This window comes from Equus asinus, chromosome 13, assembly GCF_041296235.1.
Source record: "Equus asinus isolate D_3611 breed Donkey chromosome 13, EquAss-T2T_v2, whole genome shotgun sequence".
NCBI classification, from domain to species: domain Eukaryota; kingdom Metazoa; phylum Chordata; class Mammalia; order Perissodactyla; family Equidae; genus Equus; species Equus asinus.
In genome coordinates, this window is record NC_091802.1 from 35,887,258 (window position 1) to 35,908,171 (window position 20,914).

Consider the following 20,914-nt stretch of genomic DNA (forward strand, 5'->3'; position numbering starts at 1 on the left):
ACCGCCTCTTCCGCCTGGCTTGGTCCTCCCTTCCCCCGATTCCTGTGATTCACAGGGTGGGAAATCAAGCAGGAAGAGATAAGGTGGTTTCTACAAGGTCACACGGAGTATGGGGATTCAGTTCTGCACCTGATGCCTCCTGGTCTGGAATTTTTTTAAATTATTGATTAACTTATTCAACCAATATCTGAGTACTTACCATGTGCCAGGTAAGCTCTTCAAGCTAAGTTCTGAACGGTTCAGACACAGTCCTTGCTCCCCCAGACCTTGAGGATTAGTGAGGGAGACAATCACTAAAGAAATAAAATCAAATATGTCAATGCAAATTGTGATAAGTACTCTAGCACAGCTAAGGGTGTGGACTCGGAAGCCAGGTCGCCTCGTGTGCTAATCTCAGCTCTGCCGCTCTGCCTTCGCTTCCCCATCTGTAAAGTACGCTTTACGATAATAATAGTGCCCTACACGAACGATGTTATTGTGAAGATTAGATGAATTGATACAGTGTAAGGCACGTAGACCAGGGCCAACACATTTTAAAGTCATTTAATCCGTAGCTATTATGATGGTTAGGGAAAAAAGCAGTGTTCTGTCAGAGTAAAGAGAGAGGCCTCTCTGTGGAAATGACTTAAGACCTAAAAGATAAGGATCCAGCCAAACAAAGTGGACAGAAAAGAATTCAAGACAGAGAGAGTAGCATATACCAAGGCCATCTCATTACAACTCTTCCTCAACTTATGATAGGTTTATCAGGACATAAACTCATTGTAAATTGAAAACGTTGTTAGTAGAAAACGTGTTTAATGCACCTAACCTACCGAACATCATAGCTTAGCCTAGACTACCTTAAACATGCTCAGAACACTTAGATTGGCCTACAGTTGGGCAAAATCATCTAACATAAAGCATTTTTTATAATAGTGTTGAATATCTCGTAATTTATTGAATACTGTACTGAAAGTGAAAAACAGAATGGTTGTATGGGTACAGAATGGTGGTAAGTGTATTGGTTGTTTACCCTGGTGATCCGGTGGCTGACAGGGAGCCGCAGCTCACCGCCACTGCCCAGCATCACATGAGAGCCGAGTCCTGCATATTCGCTAGCCCGGAAAAAGATCAAAATTCAAAATTCTAAGTAGAGTTTCTACTGCATGCGTATGGCTTTTACACCATCATACAGCTGAAAAATCATCAGCTGAACCATCATAAGTCTGGACTATCTATATATGATACAATGCTCATCATTATTTTAAATATCCCTAAAACTAACAGTCCTGGGTATGCAGGATCCTCATTAAGTGGATTGAGGATGCCAAACATTTGAGAGATGATGCTTTAGACTTGAGTAGAGAAGGAACTAGCAAAGAAGACTGTAAAAGGGAAGCCAAAGAGATAAAAGGAAAATCTGAAGAGTGTAGAGTCAGGAAAGGCAAAGAAAACACAAAACAAAACCAAAAAAAACCCCAGAGAAGCTGTTTCAAGAAGGTGAAAGTGATCAACATTGTAGACAACTGCTGAAGGTCTGGTATGGGAAAACTGAAAAGTATCCATTTCATCTTGTAGTTGAAAGCCAGACAGGAAGAGATTGAAGGAATGGAGGGGAAATGAGGAAGTAGAAAGGTGTTCAGACAATGAACTTTAAGAAGGGAAGCGGTGAAACAGGGTGAGAACTGAAAGGGGCTATGGGTCAAGGGAGGCTTTTGTAGGATGGGAAATTAGAATATGTTTAATGTTAGAGAAGGAAGTAGATAGCTAAAGGTCTAAGTTCTCCAGAAGGTAGGCGCTGGAAATATTTGTAGCTATTGGCCTTTGCTAGAAGAAAAGACCCTTTCTCTACTGAAACAAGGAAGAAGAAAAAGATACAGTATCAGTCTGTAATGTAGCAGCGAGATGAAGGAGCTCTCAGCTGATGGCTGCTGTTTTCTCAAGGAAGCATTTTTGAAGGTTCACCACTGCCACTCCCACTAAAAAGGGGGAGAAAAAGTATACATCTTGAACCATAAACAGGACTTATAAAACCTGAATGCAAAATTACAGTTTCTGCTCACTAAAGCTTTTTAATCTAACTCCCTCATCCGTTCCACAAACTTTAACGGTGCATGTGCTCTGCGCCAGGAACTGGCTTAGGGGCTGAGAATACAAAGACAGATGTATAAGACTCAGTTCTCAGAGAGCTCCTGATTCGTGGAGGATAAAAATGTAACAATAACTTGAAATGAAATGAAAATAGTATTAGTATTAGATGCCTTTGGATCATAGAAGCAAGAGTTCCTATACCAGTCAAACACTAGACAGTCTTACTCTACAACTCTCCTTTTCCTAGACTCTAAGGGCAGCCACAGTTCAGTGTGTATTACCACTGCAGGTAATGAATTCATTCATTTATCCTTCATTAATTCAACCAGCGCCAGCATCATCTGGTTCAGTCTCTCAGCCGGGCATCAGGGACTCAGAGATAAAAGCAGTCTTTTTTTTTTTTTTTTGAGGAAGATTAGCCCTGAGCTAACTGCTGCCAATCCTCCCCTTTTTGCTGAGGAAGACTGGCCCTGAGCTAACATCCGTGCCCATCTTCCTCTACTTTATACGTGGGATGCCTACCACAGCATGGCTTGCCAAGCGGTGCCATGTCTGCACCCAGGATCCAAACCAGTGAACCCTGGGCCGCTGAGAAGCAGAAAGTGTGCACTTAACCGCCGTGTCATCAGGCCAGCCCCAAAAGCAGTCTTTATTAAGAAATCACAATGCCCAGTTTACAGATAACTTCTGTAGATTATATGAGTTGCTGGTGTTAAAAAAAAAACAAGCCCAAATGGAGTCACTTGTGTTAACACCCACCAAGGCTTAATACCTGACCAGATTGCAGGCTCAGCCTCTCCCAGGAGTGGAGGTTTAAACTATTCAGTCTGGAATTTCTTGATCAACAGTAGTGAAGTAATCTGTAAGATAAGACCACTTGCCAGTCCCCCTAAGGGAAGGTGACCTTGCCTGAAATAATCCTTTGTTTTCTTTCGCTGACAACTTCCCTGTCCTGCACGTTTTGTTTCTACCTATAAAAGCCTTCCATTTTATACAACTCCTCAGAGCACCCTTCTATTTGTTAGATGAGATGCTGCCCAATTCATGAATTGTTGAATAAAGCCAATACAATTTTCAGATATACCCAGTTGAATTTCTTTTTTTAACTGTTGTTTCCTGATGATGAGATGGAAACAATTTAATCTTATCAGCCCATGGTCTCCAGACCCCACTCCGTTAATGTTATTAATGGAAAGTCTTAATGGACCGTATTGTGTCCCCTCACTCCCTCCAATTCATATTTTGAAGCTGTAATCCCCAGTACTTTAGAATGTGACCATCCAGTCATGCATCACTTAACGATGGGGATAAGTTCTGAGAAATTCATCGTTAGGCGATTTCATCATTGTGCAAAGATCATAGAGTGCACTTACACAAACCTAGATGGTGTAGCCTACTACACATCTGGGCTATATGGTATTAATCTTATGGGACCATTGTCATATATGAGGTCCATTGTTGACTAAAATGTCATTATGAGATAGGGCCCTTAAAGAGGTGATGAAGTTAAAATGAGATCATTAGGGTGGGCCATCATCCAATCTTACTGGTGTCCTTATAAAAAGAGGAGATTTGGACACATAAAGAGACACCAGGGAGGGGCCATCCCAGTGGCACATGGTGGTTAAGTTCGCAAGTTCTGTTTTGGTGGCCTAGGGTTTTCCTGGTGTGGACCTACGTGCCACTTATCAAGCCATGCTGTGGTGGGCATCCCACATATGAAGTAGAGGAAGATGGGCACGGATGTTAGCTCAGGGCCAGTCTTACTCAGCAAAAAAAGAGGATGATTGGCAGCAGATGTTAGCTCAGGGCTAATCTTCCTCAAAAAAAAAAAAAAAGAGAGAGACCAGAGAGGCACACACACAGAGGGAAGGCCATCTGCAAGCCAAGGAGAGAGGCCTCAGGAGAAACCAAACCTGCTGACTCCTTGATCTTGGACTCTTAGTCTCCAGAACTATGAGAAAATTAATTTCTGTTGCTTAAGCCCCCCGGTCGGTGGTATTTTGTTATGGCAACTCTAGCGAACGAATATAGAAAGGAAACCACTGTGACTACAGGTCTTCTAACCGCTTCCCAGCCTCCAGCATGGCCCCTACGACTCCATCCTCCATCTGCTTTGCTGCCTCAGTCATCTTTCTAAATGTCAATCTGGTCATATCTCTTCCCTGCTCAGAACCTCCCAATGGCTCCCCGTCATCCCCACTCTGAAATTCAGACACCATAAGGTCACCCATGATCTGACCTGCCTCTCCAATTTCACTTGCTACTGCTCCCCCACACCCTGAACGTCCCTGTTTCCTACCACGTTACGCTGCTGCAGCCATGGAATGCTCTCCCTTCACCCCACCAACTCCAACCCATCATTCAGCTCAGCTCCATGAAGCCAAACTGGACCCTCATTCTCAACCTGCCACACACAACTGATCACTCTTCTCACTATGCCACCATTTACCTTAAACATCCTTGCACATTTTTGGGTTGGTCACAAGATATTGCAAATATCAGTCTTTTCCTTTAAACTGACAATTCCTTTAAGTCAGATGCCATTTCGTATTCATCCTGGTATTCCCAGATTCTCGCACTGTATATAACACGTAGGAAGTAAGTCCTGTTTACTCCTAACCCCATTATAGTCTGGCTGCCATCCCCACCATTCCATCACAACCTCCCTCTCCAAGGTCACCAGCAATCTCCTTGTGGTTAAATCCATTCTACACTTTTCAGTCCTTTCTTTCTTGCCTTTTCTGCAGCATTCGACCATATGCATCACACTCTTTTCTCCAAACCCTCTCATTCTTTTGCTTTTCCTCCTCACTATTCCAGCTGCTCCTCTTCAGTCTCATTTGAGAATTTCTCCTCTTCTGTCCATCATTAAAATAACGGGTGTTCTTTGGGGTTCCGTCTTTGGCTGTCTTCTTTCAGTGCTCGACATACTCTCTTGAGGCAATCTCTTCCATTCCCATGACTTCAGCTAGCACCTTTTGCTGATGACTACCAAACCCAAATCACCAGCCCAGAATTCCTTCCTAAATGTCACACTCATATACATAACTGTTTACCGGACGTCTCCACCTAAATGAAAATCAGGAAAGAAAACACAGGGGCTGGCCCGATGGCGCAGCAGTTAAGTTCGCACGTTCCACATCTCAGTGGCCCAGGGTTCCCCGGTTCGGATCCCGGGTGCGGACATGGCACTGCTTGGCACTCCATGCTGTGGTAGGCATCCCACATATAAAGTAGAGGAAGATGGGCACAGATGTTAGCTCAGGGCCAGGCTTCCTTGGCAAAAAGAGGAGGACTGGCAGTAGTTAGCCCAGGGCTAATCTTCCTCAAAAAAAAAAAAAAAAGAAAGAAAGAAAAGAAAAGAAAACACAGGCTCTGGAGTCAACTACTTGAGTTCAAAGCCTTACTCCATCATGAACTAAGCTGTATGGTGGTGGGCAAGTTAATTACCTCTCTGTGCCTCCAAAAATAATGATGGCCCTACCTTATGGGGTTGTTGTGAGAATTAAATGAGATAACTTGTGTACAGCACTTAGCGTAGTGCCTGGCAATGAGTTAATAGTAGTAGTAATTAAAGGTCCTCAGAAAGCTCCATTCAACAGATTCAAAAGTGAATTAATCACCATGCCTGAAGTCTTCTCTTCATTCTTTGACCCAAATCTCAGTAAATAGCACCATTATCTACCCAGCCAGAACCCCAGATGTTATCCTTGTTTCCTGACCACCACTGCCCTTCCAGTCTATCAGGACTCTCCCTTGAATTAACCTTGTTGTAACATAGGTACGATCCACTGAGGGTCTCCAATGTCCAGACTTGACACACAGTCATTAATTCAATCATAGAACAATCCTGCAAAGTAGGTGCTATTATTAGCATCCCTATTTTGAGGATGCAGAATTTGAGGCCCAGAAAGGTTAAGTAACTCATCAAAGATTATACGAGTGGCAGAGCTGGGCTGTGAACCGAGGCAGTCTGGTTTTAATCTCCCTGCTCACAACCACTATGCCGAATGCCATACTGCTTCTATTGTAATATTTATCACATTCTTGTCTCTCCCGCTAGATTGTGTGTTCTTTGAGTTATGGGCTCTAATTTATTCGCAGCAGCATCTTCAGTGACTAGAATGGTGCCTGGCAAACAAAGCATGCCTAATACACCCAGTGGGTTAGATAATTCCTAGAGACATGAAAAGTATAGGTAAACGGAAGTCACAGAACAGCCATCAGATTGCATTCAGTTATGGCCAGGGTTAAAGGTATTGTTTGTAGAGATAGTTTTGTTTTTTTATGTGAGGATAACAAGCAGAAGATTGGAGCCAGAGATATGAGTTTAAAAAGACAATATTCACTGATTCAACAGTTGTTGCAAGGCACATGCTATAATCCTTTTAAGGAAGGACAATTTGACAAATAAACTCATAAGAGAACTCACAGACCTTGGTGCGCAGTCATTACCAATTTTTTAAACTGCTTGTTAAAAAAAGAGGCCACTACCTACTCCCATGTCACTCAAATTGTGTTAAAGGGCCTAATTCCAGGGCTGTGCACGTCAGCTTCAGATGGAGTATCATGCTGGATCTGAGAATTAAAATTTAAATTGGGGGACAAATAAAAATGTAGGCTGCAGCAGAGTTCCAATTTGCTACAGGGGTTAATTTAAGCGTGTAGTCAGTTTATATTCAACATCACCTGGTGTGCACTGTGTACTGTGTGAATTACTGTATCATAAGAAACAAACAGACATGGGTTTTTCTCAAACAGTAGCAAGAAAAATGCTTGCTGTGCAGACCCTGGGCAGCCCCAAGAGAGGGAAATGAAAACCCCATGCCTAAATTTGTCCCTTCCTACTTCATCTCCTTTCTTTGTTCAGGCCTTCCTCCTCTCCACCCCAGGATTATTTCCTTAATCCTCCCGACCCCATCTGCAAGGTTCCATCCTGTGCCACATTGGAAGAGCTCTCACCTGGGCTCAGCAAAACATTTCCTTTTTCTCCCACTGGGTAGTAACACAGTGCCAACCCTGGCTCTGAGCCTCGTTAGATTGATTAGGCAAGGAGTTATGCAAACTGCTGTTTATCTACACACCACAGGGCCTCCCCTTGAGCTCCTGGAATCCGGACCAGGATAACTCCAAAACCTCTCTGGTGTCCTTTTCTTTCTTTTTTCTTTACATGGCGTTCATGAAAAGTAATTAATTGTGACATAAGCAGTAATAAATTACAGTTTATAGACTCTAGGCACAATATAAATATTTTTCCTGAAAGCCAAGTTAGAAGAAATTCCTGTCTAAAATGAGATGTAAAATAGCAGTTGAAATAAATATTCGAACCGAATGGTCCCATGGACTGTCAAAAGAAGAAAGAACGGTGTAATCTATCTCTGCAATAATGGGCATATAATAGTAGGATCGTTTTCAGCCCATTTCCCCATCCTGCTAGGCAAGAATTGGCTCAGATAAGGAAAAAGAGTCAAACAAGTGGGGGGGAGGGGCAAGGGGGGGGCGCACACCAATTATTTTTTGATGCCTGGTAAACAGCCTGCGCGAGAGGATAAGACTTTTCTGGCTCTCAAACACTCTTTTTTCTCTTTCCATGTGCCTGTCCTCCTCCCTGGAAGCTGCGGGGCGGGGAGGTCTAAAAATAGTCGGTGAATCACGGCGGATAATAATGTGCCGCCGTTGCATAAGCAGCCGGCCTGGGCGCCGGGGCCGAGGGTAGGAACGGAAAAGATCTGGGTCAGAGTTGTCACTCCGAATAGGTTCCCCCAGAGCCGGCCTTCGGGAGGCGCGGCCGGGGAGGAGGCTTGGGCCTGCGGGCCGGGAGTAGCAGGGGCGCGGCGGGCGGGCGGGCGGCCGGCGGGAGGGAGCCGGAGCCCCGGGCTGGGCGCGGGCGGCGGCGCGAGCAGGGCAGGCGAGCTCCGCGCTCTGTCCCCATGGCGGGGAGCGGGCCGCGGCGGCGGCGGCGCTGCTAGGCCCGGGGTGGGGGCCCGGGGCCGAGGGGAAGATGAGCGCCCTACTAGAGCAGAAGGAGCAGCAGGAGAGGCTGCGGGAGGCCGCGGCCTTGGGGGACATTCGGGAGGTGCAGAAACTGGTGGAGAGCGGGGTGGATGTGAACTCCCAAAATGAGGTCAACGGCTGGTAAGTGGGGAGCGGGGGAGGCCTAAGGTCAGAGCCGCGGGCCCGGGGCGTGGGGCGGCCGGCCGCGCCCTCGGCCCAGCGCTGCCCGTGGCGCCCCAGGGCTGTGCGCTCCGCTCGGGTGGCCAGTCCCGGCCCCCGGCCCGGGGCCGTGGGAGCACGGCCTGCCCGAATCCCGGCCCACGTGTCTTCCCGGGCAGCGCCTCCCGGACCCTGGCGCCCCGCGCCGGCCCCGCGCCCCCTGGCTCGCTTGGCCGGATTGGTGCTGGCTGCAATTCTCCGAGACTAACATGGAGCTCACCCCACTTCCAGCGTTGGGTTATTTTGCCAGAGGTGCTTCTGAAGAACACATCTGTGCAGAGCAAAAAGCATAAGCAGCTGAGCAAAAATGAATCGTACAAACCAGCACGATTTCTTTTCCCAAGACCAGAAACAAAAGCCCCCCACTATTCTGCTTCTCTGTTGTCTCAGGGCAGCAGTGATTTTCTGCTGTCTCCAGCTGCCTGTCGAGGGAAGAATACTCATTCGTTTATCCTTTAGAGTGTTTTGCTTTGTTTTCTTGTTAAAATTTCAAATATAGAATTTGATCCAAGGCTTTATTAGATGCCTGCCTGCAATTGAGTCCTTCCCCATTAAATAAGGAGTCTCATTTTAGGATGTGCTGTTGGTTAGATTTTTAGCTTTAAGTTACTGAGTGTGGTGTTATTCTGCCCTCTTTGCATTTAAATTTTTATTTGATCCAGGTAATGCTTAACCAGCCTGTTGGGCTAGCTTAAAGAATATTGCAAATGTTTTATGTTTTAAAGGAGAATCATACATTTTAGAACTGAAAGGAACATTGGAGATGGGTTGAACCCCAGAGAATAACTTGCCCTAGGTCACTCAACTATTAATATGAATAGCCAGGACCAGAACCACGGTTTCCTGACACCTCACAAATGTATCTACTTCTTTACCCTAAAGAAAACAGCCTCGGTAGCTCTCCAGAAAGCCAGGAAACAGTAGATACTGCCTTTTTATTTTGTTTTGTTTAAAAGTGTTTGCAAACAAGCTTGCTGTTCTGCGTGTGGCTTCTCTGAGCGTTGTGGATGGTTCACAAGCTGTGAGTCACTGTTTGGGCGCTGGGGGGCAGTGTTGTGTAGAAGAAGGAGCCTGGCCTTCCTGCGTGTTCTTCTCCGTTCCTGTCTAGCTCTGCGACCTTGCGGAGTCACTTCATTTTCCAGTTATTTCGAAAGAGTGTTATGAGCATAACAAGCACTGAATGAAGCATAATATAAATAAGCTAACATTTATTGAGCTTGCTCTGTAGCACAAGCAGGTTCTAAGTGCTTCACATGTATCATCTCATTCACAACTACTCAGTGACACAGCTATTGTTAGTCTCTCCATTTTGCAGATGAGGAAACTGAGGCCCAGAAAGATTAAGTAATTCCTCCAGGGTCATAGAATTTACAGTAACTATGGAGCTGAAGTGGTCTAGTTGTTAAGATTTGGCTTTCTCATCACTGCAACCCAGGTTCATTTCCTGGACAGGGAACCACACCATCCGTCTGTCGGTTGTTATACTGAGGCAGCTGCATGTTGCTGTGATACTGAAAGCTCTGCCACCAGTATTTCAAATACCAGCAGGGTCACCCATGGTGGACAGCTTTCAGTGGAGTCTTCTAGACTAAGACAGACTGGGAAGAAGGACCTGGTCACCCACTTCCAGAAAAATTGGCCATGATACCCTATGAATAGCAGCGGAACATTGTCTGATAGAGTGCAGGAAGGTGAGAGGATGGAGCAAAAAGACTGGGCAGGCTTCCACTCTGCTATCCACAGGGTCGGTGGGAGTCAGAATCCACTTAATGACACTAGCAAGTGGAGCTGGGAAATGAACCCAGTGTCTGACTCCAGACCCTACTCTCCTAACCACAGTGCCTGTGCATAGTAGATGCTGAGTAAGTGTAAGTTGAATCTGAAGTTACCTGAAGAGGCTTCTCATAGCTTTAATTGGGGAAGGTGTAAATAGGCACCTCAAATTCAACATGTCCAGGGTGAATTCCCAGTCTCCTCTCATCCTCCTAACTGCCTCGGGCCTGCTCCTCTGAGGCCTCCTCATCTCGGCATCTGAGGTGCTCAGACCGGAATCCTTGGTGTCCTGCCTGCCTCCTGTCTTTCCCCCACACCCCACATCCAGTTCTGCCAGCTCCACCTTCAGCCATAGTCAGAATCTGGCCATTTCTCACTAGCTCCACCACGACACCTCGGAGACGGAGCCACCATCATTCTGTCTCCTCCGTTGTCGCGGGAGCCCCCTAATTAGTCTCCTTGCTTCTACCCTCATGCCCTAATAGACTTTTCTCAACACAGGAGCTAGAGGGATAGTGACTTAGAAAACATGTCATACAACAGCAATCACATGGAGACAGAGATTGAACTGGAGGTTAGCAGAGGGGAAGGCGGGGGGAGGAGGGCCGAACAGGTGATTAGGGGTGTGTGTGTGTGGTGATGGATGGTAATTCGTCTTTGGGTGGTGAACATGATGTAACCTACACAGGAATTGAAATATAATGATGTATACCTGAAATTTATATAATGTTATAAACCGATATTATCACAATAAAAAAACCCCATACATGTCGGGTCATTTCACTGGGCTCAGAACCCCCTAGGGACTCCCATCTCACTCGGTAACAGCCCACAGCGTCCTCCGGTTTCTACTCCTTGCGCCCCATCCTCCCTCCTTACCTCTGTGTCTCATCTTGGGATTTGCCCCCTTGTTCCCTTCATGCTGCTCCCCTGACCTCCTTGCTTTTCCTGAAACACCAGTCACTGTCCTGATTCAAGGCCTTAATCTTCCCTCCCCTCCTTTAGGTCTCAGCTTAGATGGTACCTTCTAGGTGAGCCTTTCCTTGGCCTTCAATTTGAAATTGCACCATGCCTCTCTCCTGCCTCTGGCATTCCCTGCTCCCTTCCTTGCTTTAATGTCCCTATATCACTTAATCACCACCTAGCATACTGTTTGTTTTGCTTATTCACTTTGCTGACTGCCTCAGTTTCCTCATCTGTAAGACGGGGGAATGTTGACAATGGTACTTCACTCATGGGCTGTTTAGAGGATTACATGAGTTAATTTATGTAAAGCCTTTAGAACAATGTCCAGCATGTACAAAGTTATATCTGTGTTAACTTATTATTTTTCTTATTACTAAGCAGTGTGCTAGGTAATGGGATATAAAGATTACCATCAAAAACTTACTCTCTAGCATAGAAAAGCAGAAAAGTTACTGCTTGCGATTCCTAGTTGCTCAGAAGCCACAATTTTAGCACTAATGAATGATGCTCAGTACCTCTGGTCTGAAATATTTCCCAGCACTAATAGAATATTCTGACTGCAAATTTAAAGCTTAAAGAGTTGAAGTTCAAAGATAGAGTTCCTACATCGATTTTAATTTGTGTCATGCATACCCCTTGACTTTAAGGAACAAGTATAATGGCTCATGAAGAAGTTGAAAATATTGGCTGGCTGCAATGGCTCTGAGTTATGGCTGCCCCGAGCCACACAGGTCTGGACTGTAAATGATGTTCACTAGGGCACAGGGCTGAGGGGGACGTGCTGTGTTGACTTAACCCCACTTTACATGGTGATGCTTTAGCTACTTGGTTTGTCCCAGAGTGTCTCAGACCCACTGACAGTAAATTACCTCCTTCACTCTCAAGCTTGTCATGGACAGGTGATTTACTACTAGCAAGTGAGCACTTTATTTCCAAAAGGGAACATATTTTTCTCATCGTGTTCCATTCATTTCTGAGTGCTCGCTTATCATTATAATTATTCACTTTTCAAGCCTAGGCCACAGACATCACGCCCAAACACGCTCTCAGCTGCAGTTTGCCCAAAATCAAGGATGCATTGGTTCCTTCTACCCTGAGCAATGTCCACCTTGTTCTTCATTGACTTGTTCAGCAAATATGAAGCACCTATGTGTCCAAGCAGACACTTCCTTATCTTCATATTTTAGTCGTTTAGATCAAGACTCTTCCCTTATTTTTGCCAAATTGATGGTCTTTTCATCATAATGTACACCTTAATGGCACCTGGATAATCTAATTCTAATGGATAATAGTGTGAAATGTCACTGAAACGTCAGTGGAGTTGCTCTCAGCCAGCCAGAAAGCTAGCTTTCTGTGAGTCATGAATGTTAAGGTACCCAGCGCAAATCAGCTTTTTCCTGGAACCAAATAAACTTTCTAGAGAGTTATGTTTCCCAGGTTAGTGACCTGAACTCTCACTATTGAACATACGTTCTGTATTTGACTCTAAGCTCTGAAGATACTTATCTCAGTTCAATTAGAGAGTTGGTGAATGGGGACATTTCAAAACAGAGGGGAAAAAAAGTATTTTCCTTCCATAATATTATTCAGCTTTGGTAGCTGGGGACGAATTTAGTAGCTCTGAATCCTTTCATTTCTGTTAAGATGGAGTTTTTGCTGGCATGATAATCATATTTCTATGCAGTGTTAAAATAATAGCCCTTCAGAGTGTGAATAATCTCTTCCTATGTGTCCAATATTAAATAATTAGTTTTACTTAAATGCGTCTAATACGTTAGAAGAATTTGTTCTCGAAAATGTTGGTCATTGATGTGCATTTTTAAAGTGCCTAAGGAATTAAGGTCTGTGTGCAGTGCCTTACTCTAAGCAGATGAGGGTATGTTTGTGGCCTTCTGGAGAGAACTAGAGAAAGCAGCTTTTTTAAAAACGGAAATTTGGAAATCCATTTTTTTTTGGTGAAGGAAAGAAAAGTAAAGACAACAGGAGCAAAGCAGCTGAAATTCAGACAGGAATATCTGCTGTAGTAATAATAATTTTAGTGGCAGAGAAAGCTGTAGATAGGAGATGGTTATTAGCCTCACAATATTTAATCTTCAAGTGACATTTGATGCATATGAAGCGAGTTTCCATAGTCCCTAAAAAGGAATGTGGCAATATAAAAATCTATTTTAAAGAGACTGGGATAATCTAATGAGCCATACTGATAGAGTAACGCTCAGCAATACCTTTAGAGTTAGCCAGCCAGCCTTCCGGAAGCCATTGAAATTAAAGCTCCTAGGATAGATTAGTTGTTCCCAAGGGCCAGAAATGAAATTTAAAAATAAATTTTAAGCATACTAAATATTTTGATTATCTATTTTCTGAAAAGAAAGGTTGAGATTACCAGCCTGGTTCTAGCTGAACTCTAACAGGCTTGCATATATTTATTTACTAACATGTAGAATTTGATATCCCAAATCACCCCTCCTCTTAAATCACTCTTTCTTCCTTTTCTTTGGGACAGGACCTGCTTACACTGGGCATGTAAACGCAATCATGGTCAGGTGGTCTCTTACTTGTTAAAATCAGGAGCTGACAAAGAGATTCTTACCACAAAAGGAGAAATGCCAGTCCAGTTAACATCAAGGAGAGAAATCAGGAAGATTATGGGAGGTGAGTCTGTGTTTTGGGGCAACTTTTGATTTTGTCAGACTAATTTAAGACTTGTGGTATATTATCAGCTGTATTCTTTTTTTTTTTTTTTTGATGAAGATTAGCCCTGAGCTAGCTACTGCCTATCCTCCTGTTTTTGCTGAGGAAGACTGGCCCTGAGCTAACATCCATGCCCATCTTCCTCTACTTTATATGTGGGACGCCTACCACAGCATGGCTTTTGCCAAGCGGTGTCATGTCCCCACCCGGGATCCGAACCGGCAAAGTGCTGGCCCCCGAGAAGTGGAACGTGCAAACTTAACCTCTGCGCCACCGGGTCGGCACCATATTAGCTGTATTCTTGATGCCAGTCAAACAACTAGTCTGTTTCTAAAAGTAAAGATAGTATTACTGTGCCGAAGTAGTAATTCCATGCTGTTTCTGGAAAGGTAGGCTTAGAGGGTTTTATTTTTTTAATCTGTAAAATTTAAGAAGATAAAAATGGTAATCATAAACCCAATGAAATATTTTCTCTTCTGACTTGAAGAGGCCATAGACATTGACCAAAATATTTCTCATACACCAAAGGACGCTAGCTTTCACAAGACACTCTTTTCTTGGTAATTTTTCAAGGGTTATGTAAATGTTCTGTATTTTCTTCTTTTTAAGTGGAAGACGACAATGATGATGACGACAACCTCCCCCAGCTGAAGAAGGAGTCAGAACTTCCCTTTGTTCCCAACTATTTGGCCAACCCAGCCTTCCCTTTTATCTACACCCCTGCGGCAGAGGATTCAGCCCAGCTGCAGAACGGGGGCCCCTCCACACCTCCGGCATCACCCCCTGCAGATGGCTCACCTCCCTTGCTCTCCCCAGGGAACCCTCCGCTGCTGGGGGCCTTTCCACGGGACCACACCTCTTTGGCACTCGTTCAGAACGGGGATGTGTCTGCCCCCTCTGCCATACTCAGAGCACCAGAAAGCACAAAACCGGGTCCTGTTTGTCAGCCACCAGTGAGTCAGAGTCGCTCATTGTTCTCTTCTGTCCCGTCCAAGCCACCAGTGTCTCTGGAGCCTCAGAATGGGACGTATGCAGGACCGGCGCCAGCATTCCAGCCATTTTTCTTCACTGGAGCGTTTCCATTTAACATGCAAGGTAACATCAGCAAACAGCCTCCGCAACAAGGCAGAGAGGTCCCGAAGCCTCGTGTTTCACTTCCCGGTTTTTGGGCAGTGGAGGTGGGATTTATTTATTTATTTTGAGTATAATTACAAACTTACAGAAAAGTTGCAAGAGTAGTATAAGGAGCTCTCTTTACTCAGATTCACAAATTATTTACCTTTTGCCCTTTTACCCTGAAATACTTAAGTGTGTACTTCCTAAGAACAAGGATACTCTCTTACGTAACCATGGTGCCATTATCAAATTTAGGAAATGTGACCTTGATATACTACTGTTCTCTAAGCCACAGTCTGTGTTTAAATTCTGTCAGTTGTCTCAGCAGTGCCCTTTGCAGCCTTCTTCACTTCCTCCACCCCTGCCCTTTGCCCAGGGTCACTCATTGCATTTAGTTACCACGTCCTTTTAGTCTCTAATCTGGAACATTTCCTCAGCCTTTCTCTATCATTTTGGACCTCAATATTTTGGAAGAGTCGAAGCCAGCTATTTTGTGGAACAATTTCCTATCATTCTTTCTCTATTTATTAGTTGATATTCTACTGTAAAGAAGAGCCTTTCCCTCTCCTCTATTTATATCAATGTGAACTCATAGATTCCTATTTTATTTCTTAGGTTATAATCCATTACTGTAACTATCTTGATGTTCAAATTATGCCAGATTTGTCTGGAGGGAACCCCTTCAAGCCAGTTCTTGTGTCCCTTGGACGTGTCCCGTCATTCTGAGAGCACTTCCTTGTTTTCTGGTGCAGCCAGATGTTCCAGGCTCCCAGTGTAACTTTCCCAGCCCTGGAATGAGCCATTTCTCCAAGGAGCCCTGGTTCTTTTGGTGGAGAATGGTATTAAAAAACCAGGATGTGGACACTTGGTGTGCTCATTGCTGAAGGTGTGTCATTTCTTCTAGGCCCACTCAGAGGACAAAGCCAAGAAAGAAAGAAAGAAAAAAGCTAAGCAAACAGACAAACACATGTATACATTTATATACACTGTTTTCTATATTTCTGTATCTATTTATCTATATTTTTGTTTGTTTTTGCTTGAGGAAGATTGTCACTGAGCTTACATCTGTGCCAACCTTCCTTTATTTTGTGTGGGATGCCGCCTCAGCATGGCTTGATGAGCAGTGCTAGGTCTGCGACTGGATACGAACCTGCAAACCCCAGGCCACAAAAGGAGAGCACGGGAACTTAGCTGCTACGTCACTGGACCAGCCCCCTCTCTATTTTTTTTTGTATAATTTTTTTTTAACTTTTTATTAAGATTACGATAGTTTACAACCTTGGGAAATTTCAGTTGTACATTATTATTAGTCATGTTGTAGGTGCACCACTTCACCCTTTGTGCCCTCCCTCTCTCTATTTTTTCAGATATTAAAAACCCCAATTTGGGGCCAGCCTGGTGGCGCAGTGGTTAAGTGCACACGTTCCGCTTAGGTGGCCCGGGGTTCGCTGGTTCGGATCCCGGGTGCAGACATGGCACCGCTTGACAAAAGCCATGCTGTGGTAGGCGTCCCACATATAAAGTAGAGGAAGATGGGCACGGATGTTAGCTCAAGGCCAGTCTTCCTTTGCAAAAAGGGAAGGATTGGCGACAGATGTTAGCTCAGGGCTAGTCTTCCTCAAAAAAAATTAAAAATAAAAACCACAATTCCTCCTGATGCCTCCAATTCCAGTCAAACACCACAGGGTACAGTCTAGTCTTACGTTTCCTTTTTCATTTAAGTAACTCCCTCACTTTCTGAACATCCTGCTGTTGTAGGTGCTGATAACAGGGGCCTAACGGTGCTGTGAGGGATTCCTATGTGAGGAGCAAAGCAGAACCATCAAACGCCCATAGGTGCTTGGCTTGGGCCATCTTGGTAGCTGGGCTCAGAATTTGGGGCAGACTGCTTAGATCCCAGACCCACAAATAATTGTGTTTATTTACTCCCAACGCCAAGGCTCCTTCCTTATTAAAGTGTATATATTCAAGTCAGACTTAGACTTTAATTGTTATTAGTAGCTTATCTTTTTGCTCGTTTACTGTGTTTATTGCAAAGAGTTTCATATTTCATAAATACCTTTAGATTCACAATTATTAAATCTTTTTAGAATAATTCGTGTTCTGTAGCTTGCCTTTTTTTCCCTTCTCTTCCCGTGCTTGTGTGTAGTTTGATTCCCAAACCCATTCTTAAGCCTTTATTGCCTCAGCTCCCACAACAGAAGTAAATTATCCCTCTCTACAGCTGGGATGGCTGTCCCCCCTCCCTTTTACTTGTGAACCATAGTCTTCTGGAAAAGATTAAATTATAGCTGACAATGCCAGAACCATTCATTAACATATCTCCCCCGTCTTATCTAGAACTGGTACTCAAGGTAAGGATTCAGAACCCATCTCTTCGAGAAAATGATTTCATTGAAATTGAACTGGACCGACAGGAGCTCACCTACCAAGAACTGCTCAGAGTGAGTTGCTGTGAGCTGGGTGTTAATCCAGATCAAGTGGAGAAGATCAGAAAGTTACCCAATACTCTGGTAAGAAAGGTAAGAAAGGTCTGTTAGGCATGAGTGAATGGTTGGTTGCTTTTTGTGTCTGGAAAATACCAGCTTCCTCCTTGGTTCTATGGGTCATAGTTGAAGAAATGAAAGAGAAGAGAAAAGGAGCAAAAGGTGGTTTCCCAAATGTAAGCATTGAACTTTCTTTCCCTCTACTGGGTCTGTACAGACATTGGCATTTTTGAAAGTTATAGGATCCCAGAGAGAATTTCCTGAATTACCCTTCCCATGTACGTGTTTTCGGTCGTTTCCATAGTGATCTGTGAGTATTATCTTAGTGCGCTATCAGATGTGCCTTGTGTTTTATAGCAGAGGAGCCAGGTTAAATTGTAGGGCAAACCCACATAGATATATGTGTGCTCCTCCAACATCTCTGGTTTCCTTGCACATCAGTAGGCTTCTGGCTCCTCAGGGCATCTGAGGAAAACTGATTCCTGAATTCCCTCTCCCTTCAAGGCCTGCTCATCCTCCAGCACTGCTGTTAAGGGTTCCCACCATTGCAACCCAATTCCTGCGCTGGGGAGCTTTCCTGCCCTCTCACTAACAGCCTGCCACAGGGATATTTGCTTTTTTGCTGTAGGCTTTAAAATGAGCCAAGATACTAGTATCAAAACAGCACACCAAACATATAGAGACAAGTGGCTCCTCCTAATCTGTTTAACCTGTTTTCATTCTAGGACAAAGATGTTGCTCGACTTCAAGATTTCCAAGAGCTGGAATTGGTTCTAACGATAAGTGAAAATAACTTTCTGTTCAGAAATGCTGCATCCACACTGACTGAAAGGCCTTGCTACAACCGGAGAGCTTCAAAACTGACTTACTAATGCATCAGGACTGTTATCACTGCGCGTTGTGACAGTGTGTCACCTCTGGGCCAAGGACAAACCATTGATATGCCTTGGACGCCCGGGAGGGTCCCTGGTGCCACCGCATAGCATACACTAACATCGTTCTGCCAAGGTAGGAAGCCCCTGACCCCTAAGCAGCGGTGCCACGCTTCCAAGCCTCTTGGTGCACAATAAACCTATTGCTTGAAGCCATGAACAGCTGAGAAGTGGTCTGGAGAGGCAGCAGCCGGCGGTTCTGTATCAGTGTGTTTTATGTGCAGAATGTAAGAGAGTTGTCCAAGCAGAAGCTGAGAGAGAATGGAGCCTATTTCTAGCCGCTCCTGTTGACAGTGCACCTGAAGGGCCGGGTTGCACTTTTCTTGGTGTTGCATGCTCCCAACTCTCCTGAAATGTGAACTGACTAGAGAGGGAAACGGGGGAAAGCACAGGTACTGGACAAAGCAATTTCAGTGTGATTTGTGGCTGTGAGGTTTCACATAACATATTTCTAAATGTTACTCAGGTTAAAGTACTTAGGAATACAGTTACCTAATTGTAAATACGCTGTTAACCAAAAGAGCTCCCCGTCCCCGCTCTTTCCTTTGTGAGCACTCATGACTGCCTCTGTCTCCAGTCTGCCCTCGCCTCCAGTCATCTCTGCATTAACTCCCCTTCGTGTCGCTAGAGGGCTCTCTGATGCTTTCTCAAAGAGCAACCACTTTTTTTTTTTTTAACTCTGAAGCAGTTCCTGTCATCTACATGTTTAATTGCACCACATGAGAAGAGCACAAACATTGCTGGTCCGAGTTCTCCACTTTCATTGTCCACTAGGAATGAAAAGCAATTTTTGAGACTGAATCTGTTGCTATTTTAAAGGTTATTGTGGGAAACTGAGCTAAAGGAGTTAGCATCTTTATTTTTGTATCAAAGATAAAGGTTATTTTGAAATTATTAGGATTTTTACACAACTCTGAAATCTGTTTTTTGTAAACAAATTGTTTGATCTTGGGGATCCCCCACTACCGCCACCAATCCACTCAACAAAGTCAATTGTGAGCCTACCAGGCTTTGTTCTGGGAAAAACAAACACACATCTGATTAAACTCTCGAGCATGGCATCAGAATTTTTTAAAGAACGCATTCAAGGCTTCTTTCCCTTCCTTCAGTGTCATTACTGTTAAAAGAAAAGCCACTGTCTTGTTGAAACAAACAGCTTATTAACTCTAGAAATAAGAAGGAGCAAGCTCGGACAGCCGGGAGAGCAGGGGCGCGCAGCAGCTGCCCAGGAGGCTCCCTGCTGTCTTGAGCAGCTTTTCCCATAGTGCCTCTAGCTTCCAAAGAAACTTCACTTCCAACTGGGTTAATTTTATCGGAACCCGCAACTGTGAGAGAACGTGTGAAGGTGCCCGTGGAAGAGGGTGTTGTGCTAAGATAATGGCCTCCTGCTGCGGCCTCAATGCTGAGCCGGGGCTGAGGTGTGTTCAAGGCCAACTGCATGGAGTCACTCTGTTCAGTGACTTAATTGTGTTCCGCCACTTAGTGATAGTGAGTAACTGGCCCTTGTCTGGTGTTTGCACAGCAGAGTAAAGGTTACTTATTACCCTCTTTCTATGAAGTGCTTTCGAGAAGAAACCTCCCTTGTGTTTCAGTCAATCAGAAGCTGGTTTATCTAGACATACGAACCTTTTTTTCCCTTTCCTTTGAAAAAAGTTACAATTTACTGATAAATTAAGGCTAGTTCTCTCCTGGAGTAAGTAAATTCAGTATTAATTCATTTTTAAATCACTGGGGTGAAAACTCTTCCAGCTATCCAGATCAATTCGAGATTTTCAGAAGCAGTGGAGGCCCCTGGCTGGGAGGGGTCTACACAGGACTAGCTCCAGGGCTTTCCTGGGCCTGGAAACGGAGGCCAGCGAGGGGTTCGGAGTCTCCAGTGAGAGATGAGTCCTGCACTGGGGCTCCTCCGTTATAAGTCCTCTGGTCAACTGACTCCTGCGGACGGCAGTGGGGTAAGGCTGCACATTGCTGGTAGGTGAGTTTAAAGTCTTAATCTATGCATTCAGAGAAATATTTTTATAAGCTCTGTGTAATTTATAACAAGGATTCTTTTTAGCTCTGTTAACTGTGAATTCACCACCCTCCTCCACTGCATATTTACCGCATGTGTTCACACTGTGTGTAAACATTCACTGAAGGTTTTTTTTGTGTGCATTGCTGACTGTTCAAACATAACAACTATTATTAAAATTAAATATTAACTGAGTTAAGTCATATTCTGTAATTCTGGCCTCCTAAACAGCACTATACTTCTAATCATAGGGGGTTCAAATTGTTGGAGAGCCCAGGGACAAGACACTCTGGGGAAGAATAGAAGGACCGTTCCCCACCTGGGCCGCCTCCATCCGCTGCTGCCACGGCGCTCAGCCCATCAGTGGCACTGGGGACAGACACTCTGTGCGATGTCTTTCCTCCCGGTTCACAGCTTCATTTCCCCGGAGTAGCTGAGCCAGCGAGATGGAGGTCATCCTCTATTAACCACATCTTTTGATGATCCTATTTACTTTACACAACTGAGGCTCTCCTTTGGGCTGTCAGCACCTGTCAGGGCCTCAAATGAGCTCAGAAGCAAACTCCTGAGACAGGAGAGGAAATAGAGCCTCACACCTTCAGATCTTCAGCTGAGAAGGATGCCGGATAATTTGCGTTTCTGTTGGTTTG

General features: G+C 44.6%; 1 protein-coding gene across 2 annotated transcripts; it reads left to right on the forward strand.

Moving 5' to 3' along the window:
* Window positions 1-7,906: 7,906 nt before the first annotated feature.
* Window positions 7,907-20,458, forward strand: ANKRD40 (ankyrin repeat domain 40). Of its 2 annotated transcripts, none has more exons than XM_044744374.2 (5): window positions 7,907-8,211; window positions 13,532-13,680; window positions 14,329-14,814; window positions 17,176-17,357; window positions 18,047-20,458. In XM_044744374.2, exons 1-5 carry the CDS (start codon window positions 8,078-8,080, stop codon window positions 18,191-18,193), a joined length of 1,098 nt encoding a protein of 365 aa, XP_044600309.1. In that variant the 5' UTR covers window positions 7,907-8,077; the 3' UTR covers window positions 18,194-20,458. The 2 variants fall into 2 exon arrangements, with proteins under 2 accessions (XP_044600309.1, XP_014689273.2); XM_014833787.3 differs by having other exon boundaries at window positions 7,934-8,211; window positions 17,176-17,348.
* Window positions 20,459-20,914: the final 456 nt, after the last annotated feature.